At 50.9% G+C, this 9,602-nt stretch overlaps 5 protein-coding genes across 5 annotated transcripts; 2 read left to right on the top strand and 3 right to left on the bottom strand.

The window, feature by feature from the left end:
• Positions 1-883: 883 nt before the first annotated feature.
• On the top strand, positions 884-2,271 carry BBA_09810 (aminotransferase class-III; the record flags this gene model as incomplete). The annotated part of the gene is made up of 2 exons (XM_008604907.1): positions 884-1,737; positions 1,794-2,271. 2 exons carry the CDS (start codon positions 884-886, stop codon positions 2,269-2,271), a joined length of 1,332 nt encoding a protein of 443 aa, XP_008603129.1.
• A 1,674-nt stretch (positions 2,272-3,945) lies between these two features.
• Positions 3,946-4,505, top strand: BBA_09809 (uncharacterized protein; the record flags this gene model as incomplete). Its single annotated transcript, XM_008604906.1, has 2 exons — positions 3,946-4,164; positions 4,467-4,505. The coding sequence occupies 2 exons, from the start codon at positions 3,946-3,948 to the stop codon at positions 4,503-4,505; spliced, it is 258 nt and encodes an 85-aa protein (XP_008603128.1).
• A 742-nt stretch (positions 4,506-5,247) lies between these two features.
• Positions 5,248-6,180, bottom strand: BBA_09808 (uncharacterized protein; the record flags this gene model as incomplete). The annotated part of the gene is made up of 1 exon (XM_008604905.1): positions 5,248-6,180. The coding sequence occupies one exon, from the start codon at positions 6,178-6,180 to the stop codon at positions 5,248-5,250; it is 933 nt and encodes a 310-aa protein (XP_008603127.1).
• Positions 6,181-7,142: 962 nt separating this feature from the next.
• Positions 7,143-7,709, bottom strand: BBA_09807 (uncharacterized protein; the record flags this gene model as incomplete). Its single annotated transcript, XM_008604904.1, has 3 exons — positions 7,143-7,460; positions 7,545-7,597; positions 7,664-7,709. The coding sequence occupies 3 exons, from the start codon at positions 7,707-7,709 to the stop codon at positions 7,143-7,145; spliced, it is 417 nt and encodes a 138-aa protein (XP_008603126.1).
• A 535-nt stretch (positions 7,710-8,244) lies between these two features.
• On the bottom strand, positions 8,245-9,269 carry BBA_09806 (C2H2 transcription factor; the record flags this gene model as incomplete). The annotated part of the gene is made up of 2 exons (XM_008604903.1): positions 8,245-8,447; positions 8,513-9,269. The coding sequence occupies 2 exons, from the start codon at positions 9,267-9,269 to the stop codon at positions 8,245-8,247; spliced, it is 960 nt and encodes a 319-aa protein (XP_008603125.1).
• Between the last annotated feature and the right edge of the window lie 333 nt (positions 9,270-9,602).

The following is a 9,602-nucleotide window of genomic DNA, read 5'->3' as shown; positions in this document are numbered from 1 at the left end:
CGAAGGAACCAGGCCAGATTTTGATCGCCGCTCCAGGGTAGCGCCGCCCAGGCTTGGTGGCCGGAGTACTCAACAATATGTTGGCGGAGTTTCAATGACAAAGCCAAGATGCTGACACTGTCGCACCTCTGAACATTGAGCCAGGGCTATTTAATATCAAGGTCTGGTATTTCTCGCGGAAGCGAATGTATCATTGCCAGCAGATCACAACGATGCCACAAAGATACCACTGTACAGTTACGGAGAGTTCGTGCCGCCATTGCGTCAGTGTGGCACATTGGCCGAGACTATGTCCCATTTCCATCAGCACTGCACAGCGTCCCTGACTTTGATGTGAGCTTTACGCCTTGCCATTTGGCTTGTACTTCACTGCTGCCGCTTTTGACCTCTATTGAGGCATCCGAATTTGGCCGTCCAATCTCAGAGTGGGCCATTTCATGCCTGTAAGGATAATGCTGCTGCTTGCCCAACGGCCCCACCCAGCGCTACGGCTGGAACACCCCGCAAAATTCCTACAGTAACAGCCGGCGTGCACAGAGCAAAGAGCAAAACCGGAGCCGCGATCTAAGTGGCTAATTGCCATGCGGCTGATCTGGAAAGCAAAAAATGGCTGTACGCAAGTCACTCGAACTGCAACATAGCTGTTCCTACCGTACCTGTACAGTACATACAGTACCGAGCACGATAAACTTAGACTTTCGCGGAGGACATCGGCAGTGCAGCAGAAAATGGACAGACGCTGGTAAGTACCCACGGTCATGAACTCTCCCTGCCAAATTGGACAGAAAGCTGCGCCTGCCAATATAATGTTAAATAGTGTGCGACCAGAATATTTCTACACGGACGTACGCAAATTCTCTCACTACTGGTCTTGGAGACGACCATGGAGATGACCGATAATACTGCGGACAGACCGGCAGAGGTAATTCATCCTCGACCGGCAACTCACCCTGCACTGGTCGCCTCCGCACCCGGCACCTACTCAACACTGAATGACCAGCGAACAGTTTTGGATGCATGTGGTGTCTCTATGATCGGCCACGGCGATGAGACTGTCAAGTTTGCTATACAAGAACAGCTACAAAAAGTTGCCTACGCTCATCCCTTCATGCACACAACGTCTCCCCCCCAAGACTTGGCATCCTTCCTATGTCAGGGAATCCCTTCTCTGGAGCCATTTAAAGTATACTTCTCGAGTTCAGAAAGCGAGGCTGTTGACTCTGCCATGAAGCTCGTGGTGGCATTCCATCGCGCCAACAATAATCCTCGGCGTACGCACTTCGTGTCGAGACAAAGATCGTATCACGGAAACACTCTTGGTTCGATGTGCCTGGGCGACTTCCCGCGTCGCAAACAGCCTTATGATGAAGCTTTTAACAGGCTAGATGTCAGCTTTGTCAGCCCTGCGTATGCCTATCGTCAGCAGGGGAGTGACGAGAGCGAGGTACAGTATTCTAACAGATTGATCAACGAAATTGAAGCAGAGTTTTGCAGAATTGGGTCACAGAATGTCGCAGCCTTTGTTGCAGAAACAGTGGGGGGTTCGACTGCCGGATGCATCACGGCCCCTGAGGGCTACTTTGAGGGCGTGCGCCGTGTTTGTAACAAATATGGAGTGCTTCTTCTCCTCGACGAGATCATGTGCGGGAACGGCCGCACGGGTACCTACTTTGCGTTCGAGTCCGAGGGTGACTTCGTTCCCGATATTGTTGTTTTGGGCAAGGGACTCTCTGGCGGGTATTTGCCCTTGCAGGAACGCTCATCCAGCATTCTGTCTACGAAGTGATCCAAAGCGCGGGAGGCTTCATCCATGGGCACACCTACCAAGCACACCCTGTCAGCTGCGCCGCCGCTCTTGCTGTGCAGCGTGTCATACGAAGCACCGGCTGTCTGGCTCACTGCAAAAGGTTAGGCGACAGAATGGGCTCAAAGTTGCGCTCGTTGTTCACAGATCTCGAGTTTGTGGGAGACATTCGGGGCCGTGGCCTCTTCTGGGCTATCGAGTTCGTCGCGAACAAGCGGTTGAAGATGCCTTTGGCCGAGGACTTTGCATTTGGATCAAAGCTAAGACAGTTTGCGCAGGAGAGTGGTGTGGCTATACTGTCTGGAAGTGGCACCGCGGACGGTCACGCGGGTGATCACATAATGTTTGCTCCACCACTGACAATCGAGCAAGCAGAATTGGACTGGATGATTGATATCACAAGAGAGGCATATCTGAGGACCGAAAAGGCGTATAAAGCACAAAGATATTCAGGAGACGCCCAATAGAAGCGACCGGAGCTATCATGATTTCATGAAGTAATTCGTTCCAACTCGAAGTTGCAAGATTAAAGCTGCGAGATTGCGAAATTTAGAGAGTGCTTTTTCCATGTGTGACAAATGAGACCTGCGTTGGTGCCGGCTACTGGCTAACACAGTCTTCAGTGGCGACTGAGCGATTCATTGCTGCAATTCTCGGCTTGAAGACATGCTACGTACATCCAAAAAGCCAATTGAGACTGCCATGCATCCAAACGATTCATGATTCCCGCGACAGCTTATGCCGTTTCAAGGAAGTGTAGACCTAAGGCAGTCTAGCTCTATTGAGCAACAAGATGAAGTTGGTTTGCCACTCGACAAACTCGCGACGGTTCCGCCCGTTTTATTTCCGCCCTTTCACAAAGAAGGGTGATCGCTTTCAAGAACTCAGAATTATTTTTTAGAGTCAAGTAAGCATATTCAGCGCGCTGGTGTATAACGTACGCGATGGTATGACATGTACGCGTACCACCACTCCAGCCTTTCTTAGCAATGTTTATATCAGCCGATGACATTGGCGGGGTCAAGCTCAAAGCACATATTCAAAGTTCGTTTTGCCAAAAATAAATCCAAAATCCAATTTTTCTTGCCAATTTGTGTATGTAAATGGACTGAAGCTACGATATGCGGAAAGTATTCTTATTTGCGAGGTCGCTTCTGAGGTTGAAACGCTCGTTGCCGCCGTGACCCGTCCGAGCCACGACCAAGGTTCATGCAACTGAGATTGCAAATCTTTCCAAAGCAGCCGCTTTCTCTTCCTCAGTTGGCAGAGCGGCGGGTCGGTTGCCTGGAGCTGGTTGGCGCAAGAGAAACCGGGAGCACAGTGGTGTTGCCTGGCGCAAGCGATATGTATCGTGGGGTTGTTGTCGCTGGTTGTTGATTGAGGAAGTACAGAAGGGGGCTGTGGCGATTTGTGCCAATGAGAGCCTAGAAGCCGAGGGCTCAAGTCATAAAAATCCTAAGTGCCCCCGCGCTAAGACAGTAAGTAAGACCCCTGAAAGTAGCCATCTACCATCTATCCCTCGCCATAGCCTGGCCAATGTCTAGCGACGACGAAGACGAGATCCATGTACGCATTCACTCGCGATGTAGCGCGTGTGGCTTCCACTTTAAGCCTGGTGATGCTGTCTGCGCATGTGAGCCCCCTCTCCTGACCAGCCTTTCTCGCATGACGTGCTTTTTGACGATCAACGCTCTGCAGTCGCCGCTGGGGCATTCGGCCAGACCCGATTCCCGGACTTAGCATACTGTGATAATAAGCATGGCTACGACTGGTCCTTCTGCCGCTTTTCCGCCTGCCGGCTGTGCCGCGCTTCGCCCGCAAGCCTCACTGTGCACACGCTCTGCCTAAGATTGTTTCGATCCTGCCCCCCTGAAGACGGGGGTCGACGGCCAGGGCTGCGCGAGTTTCTGTTCGCGGCTGAGAGTGCCAGACCTTGGCGAGGGGCGCCTCCGCTGGACCTCGAACCCTTGGTTGAGTATCGCGAGGGTGCTCTGTTGGCCCGGTGGCCAAACCTGTCGCGTCTTCCGCCAGAGCTGCGGCTTTTAATATGGCGCTTTGCAGATGGTAGCCCACTGTGGTCTTCTTCTGCGATATATAATATATACTCTGCGTTGTCGGCATGTCACTCCGAGCCACTAGTAATGCGTCTCGCTGATGTCAACTGTTGGGCCCGTGGCGCCGTCGCGGAATGTGATCATGTCCCCACCCGCGGCCTTGTTCGTCTGACCTTCGACTATCGTGGCCTGCGTCGCGTCGAGAGATTAAAGGTGCGGCCTGCTGTGACAGGCGTCCGATCTGACTTTGCAGCATTCGTGATCGAGCCAGCCGAGGCTATAGCCGACGTCCGCATTACGTTTCAGGTAAGCCCAACTTTCAAGCAAACTATATGCCTTTGTCATCACTAACCATCATAGCTTGGCCTTGCCCAGCTGCAGTTGCCTACAGCGAAGAATTTTCATATTTGGGACACGCCTTGCCCGCCGCCTCCGCATCACTGTCAGTGGTCGCCTAGGTCTCTCTTTCCTAGCCATATTGGCACCATCTGCCTGCAAGGCTGCACAGGAGTCACGCTGTTCGTTTTAAATGGCTCGATCTATGCAGTCCACGCGCACACAGACCACACCCCTTCAGCTCAAGCCACGTTTAATACCTTATCTAGCAGGCTACAGAAATACGTATCATGGGTCTACGTCCCGGTTAAGGGTAGAATTACCAAGCTTGGCTTCAGTCAGGCTTCTGGACGGCCGAACGAGATGTTCCAAACGCAAAGTTTTTGGGTATGGCTAAGAAAATATATATCTTGAAATTTGCTCGCTTCGCTAATGGTTTTAACTAAAGTTACTTGTTCGACAGCCGACTAGTGGCGTGCTTGTGGGGGATTACCTCGTCGGAAGTCACGAACCAGACTTATACACTTTGGAGCAGCCTCTCCTATTATTCTACGATAAGCCATCGGACGACTGGCCGATCTCCCTTGTCGGTGCCTACTCGACGACTGCCATCTATCAGTTGCGCTATAACCCAATATCGATTAGAGCGTCGCGCTGGGCACAAGATTGGTCCTCGGCCACATTAGCGGGTGTTTCGATTCTGTGGATTTATTACGTCCCATACACCGAGGCATGTCGAGGTCTGGTGATAGAATATGACGACGGACAGTACGCTTTTTTGGGTCAGTGCAGAGTTGGTGTCGACCCAGCGGTTCAAATTACGAATCCAAAATACCTCTGCTTCAACAACCAAGCATATCGCACGCCGTACATCACTGCGGCCCAGACAGCAGTGAAAGTTTCGTGCAGCTCTTCTGGCTGCACTCACACGCACGGCCGAGACCAGTCACTTTGGAGTTGCTGTGAGATGAAAGGCGTCTTGACATTGTTAATACGAAACGGTCGCGCAGCTATGGTGTATGCAATAGATGATCGAAAGTCTGCGCAAGATTCTTAATGAGCCTTTCCTTTCCCTTTAGTCTTACTTTTGTCCCTTTCTTCGGTTATGAGAATAGGATTGCCATAGGTGTAGAAATTGTTCTTTGACAGCTTCGCAATGTACCCCTCATACTCGCTGCCGTCCTTCTTGACAAGAGTAGCTTTGCACCAATTTTCGCGGCGGACTCTGAACTCACTGCCGTCCTCAGCCTTGCAGGTGGTCAAGTCGGCCGAGACCTTCAGAACATGAATATTGTCGAATTCACACTCGCTAACCTTGAGTCCCGGATTGCCGCTGTGGCCGCTTATGGCCTGGTCGCTAGTGTGCCGCTCGAAAGGTCCTGCTGCGCGGTGGCTTGCGGGAGCTTGGATGTTCCAGAGAGCCCTGATTCCCTCGTGGTCAGGGGGATCCATCGATTTGACGTACTCAAATGCCCAGTTGAAATCCTGCTCGTACTCCTTGACGTCGCGGTAGGCCTTCTTATCGCCTGCCTCACCGTCTAGGGGATAGAATGGATCTAGCTCACGATCCTCTCGCCGGCAAACCCAGATCCGAAAGTTAGTGCCGTAATAGGTCAATACCCACACAGCTTGGATCCCATCACGCCACATTGGATTAAGCAGATGTACCTGGCTCAGCTGAATCGCCTGTCCCTCTACCTCGCTGATCTTCTTCGGGCCAGATTTTCCTTTTTTTGCCTGGCCAATCAATCGAAAGACCAACGCGCGCCGAGACGCGTTGAATTGCTGTATAGATAAGTCCATGCGGAGCTGACAATGGTCTTCCTTGGGCGGCACCTCAGTACCAATGATCCACTTGTCCTCATAGAAGATATACTTAGAGCAGTAGCGCAGTATGAAACGGTTTGCAGCCCACTCATCGTGTCTCTGGGCTTCTGAATGAAGATAATTAAGGATTGAATCCTTTTGAAAGATGGAAAGACTCATTGCTGCCGAAAAGAGTGTAGTAATGTATCAAGATGGTAGATAGTAATAGCAGGTCTGTGTAGATACAGCTTAGCTATAATTCGGTTTAGCATATAATTCAAGTTCAGCAGCACGTAGGACGAGGTGTGTTAGTTATATATCCTACAAGAGAGAGCTAGTATATCTTATGTACTGGTGTTTATAGTCTAGCATACAGTGATGACTAGTACACATGCATTAGCATATAGTCTATAGAAGCAAACGGGCTTGGCCGCGGCGTACATTCCTGCATCGTGCCGTGCCCCCTGAGCAATTCACTGAGCGATGCAAAAGACGAGTGCGTATCCGGAATCTCTTTCTTTTCAAATTCAAAGATGAAAAAGGGCCTGAATACGCCACCAGCCGACTGCTAGCAGCGTCGACGGGTGGGCAGTCCCTCAACTAGTGCTTTCCCGCGGTCTGTGGTACGTCAGGTCAGTGGATGGCTGCATCATTCAACCCATTGCAGCTTGATCTTCAGGATACCTGTACATGCTGGTATCTAGCTCGACGGTGCTATTCTAGGCGGGGTGTTATTAAGAGTGAAATTCTAAAGGATAGAGGAATATAGATACATTAGAGGCTGTGTAATTCATAGTATGTATAGAGGATCCGGCCTAGCGTAGGTTTTAGAGCTTATTCATCTGCATCCTTATTATGTATTCGCTTCATGTGGTCGCGGCAATTCCACTGTCTCGAGAAACCATTTCCCTCTTGAGCGCGCTCACAGCCCTTGTAGGAACAGAAGAATGGCTTTTGCCCATGGCCATAACAGCCATGTGCCTCTCGCTTATGACGGAGAAGGCAGGCATTAGAGGAAAAGCAAGAGTCCTCACAGCCGGCAACCGTACACCTATATGGCTTTAAGTGAGAGTCAATATGTCTACTGTAAATCCCCCCCTCTCGTTAGTATTTATCGTAATAGCGGCCGAATTATAGATGTCTTACTTGTAATTGCTTTTTAACTTCTCTGGCTTGTTGTTGCAGCCCTCGAATGGACAGTGAAATAGACCGTCATCGCTTCGCATAGTATTATAATGACTATAAGCTTTGCGTGGAGAGTCTAATTCAATAATGTTGCGCCGTTGGTACTGAGAAGTTGTAATACTCATCGAGCTCATGTCTTCAACAGCAAGAGTGCAGTCACCGTTCAGGCCAATATTGAACCCATTGCCGGGCCAGCAGATGAGTGAGCCTACACTTTCTGGCGTTTGCCACTCGTTTATATTGTGCATGGCGCCCATGGCCTGGACTGTTTCATCCTGGGAGGTTTGGCATACGTCCAGCATAGATCCGTTCAGCATGGATTCTAAATACTCAAATCCAGGCACTGTCAGTGGATATACCTCAGTAGAGGAAGTATCTAGGTTCTGTTCGGCGAGGAATGATGTGTCCAATCCTAGTTTCAATATGATTAGTATCATCTAACCATGTCCTGCAGGATGCCCCCGTCGGGTTGACAAACCTTCATCCGCAACATCCCCGATGCTATCCACAGAAGCTGTTGCCATTTTGAAAGGATTCCCACGTCCAGGGACTGACAGATAGGATTTCAAAGGCGTTCTCGAGCTTCCGCAGAGTGGTCGGACGAGGCAAAGCTGAGGGCGCGTAAAGGTACAGAAAGCCAAGTTCCTCGAGGCAGATGACAGAAGCTGAGATTAGATGTCTACCACAGAAGACGACGTATTAGATGTTGGGATAATAACTAAAGACGAGATATTCGAAGCTGGTGATGCTAAGGAAAGAGAGGGACGCGAATGTAGATATAGTTGGTCAATGTCAATGAACTGGCTGAGCCAGTGCCTTCTCAATTCCGCACCTGGCTCACAAAGGCTCTTATGCACAATCATAGTCTCACACAACGTCGAAGGCGGCTCTTTCCATTCGCTCCTTTCCTCCATCTTTTTTTCAATTCCCCTAAAAGAGGAAACTAGGCGTACGCAAAAAGTCGCGCAGCGTGCAGTAAGGTTATACCTGAAATCAGAACAAGGTCTACTTCGCTCACCCTTATACCGGCAAGGCGCAGTGCATTTTGGAGCCCAGTAGTCACACGCGGTTTGACGTGGTCAGGTTACTACTCTTGTCGCTGGGCATGCCGTTCATGCCATCCTGGACAGGAACAGGGTGGGACAGGTGCGAAGCTTCGGAGGGATTACGGATGGAGCATTTTTGGAAATGCCGCTTGAGAATATCAGTGCGATGAAAGGAGGTGTTGCACTTAGCACATTTGTACGGACGTTCGCCAGTGTCTGCGCAATGGGGTTAGCATAACGTCGCATCGGGCGTGGCAGGGGATTGGGAGAGCAAAACTCACGGTGCAGGAGATGGCGCTTTAGGTGCTGAATGTGGAGATAAGTCTTCGTGCAGTGAGGGCACGGGAACTTGCCGTTGGCGTCCCTGACCGGAATGACCGTGTTCTTTGTACCGGCGGCGGGAGCAGGAGGCCGCCCAGGCGCGCTGGGCAGAATGCCTCTGCGGCCCTGGGAGCCAACATCGTAAGTGGGCGGCATGGAACGTAGGACAGGAGGGCCACGGCCACCACTAGACGCGGGGGCGATGAGCTGCGGTTGCGAGGCAGCCATGGCAGCGGCAGCTATGACAGCGGCGGTCGTCATGGGCTGGGAAGTCCCATAGCCAGTGTGCGGCGACCAGAACTTCTGAGCGATTGAGTGTATGTCCCTTCGAGCGCTAGCCTGAGTGCTTTGAGGGTAGCTGGGCAGGTCATGCGCAGAGTTTGGCGTGTTAGGCGTTCCAGTGCGCGGGGTGTGCGGGTTGCTACCGTAGAGGTGCTGCATGGTGGTGATCGAAGAAGGCTGAAGCGGTCGCAGCATCTGTGGTAGAGGAGAATCTGGCTCACTGCAGTGAGGCGAAAAGGATACCGGCGACAGGTAGTCGTAAGGGTTGGAGATTCCATTTAAACCAACGGTGGAGTAGGGAGTGTTGTCCTCAGTGTATCGTGCGGCGTCTCTGCTATAGTTATCCTTAAGCGATGTGGCGTTAGCTGAGCTATCTTTCCGCGGTGCTTCTTCCGGTTGTGGCAGGTTTGTGATATCATAAGCACCACGAGGCATCTTTATTCCACTTATAGAAAAGGAAGAATATCTATCAGTGGCAGAAGGAGCGTGTAGATATATATCATTAAGTATATACGCTGCTAGCAATTCGTAGGTCTGAATATATGACAGCGGAGGACTTGAACGGTACGCAGTATTAGGGTGAGGATTCAGGAAGGCGCTTGATCGCCGCGGCTTCTGATAGCCTCTAGTATCTAGTCGAACTAGTCGATGCTAAGCAGGGAAGCATTGAAGTTAGAAGCAGATTCGAAGCCGGAGAGTCTGAATTAGGCGAGCAGGCGGGGTCTGTAGTTTGTGATATTTATTCGCCAAGCGTTTTTTTTTTTTTTG

This window comes from Beauveria bassiana (assembly GCF_000280675.1).
Source record: "Beauveria bassiana ARSEF 2860 unplaced genomic scaffold BBA_S00069, whole genome shotgun sequence".
In the NCBI taxonomy this organism is placed as follows: domain Eukaryota; kingdom Fungi; phylum Ascomycota; class Sordariomycetes; order Hypocreales; family Cordycipitaceae; genus Beauveria; species Beauveria bassiana.
Note: the sequence above shows the minus strand (reverse complement) of the source record. Positions and strands in the feature narration are given on the sequence as shown.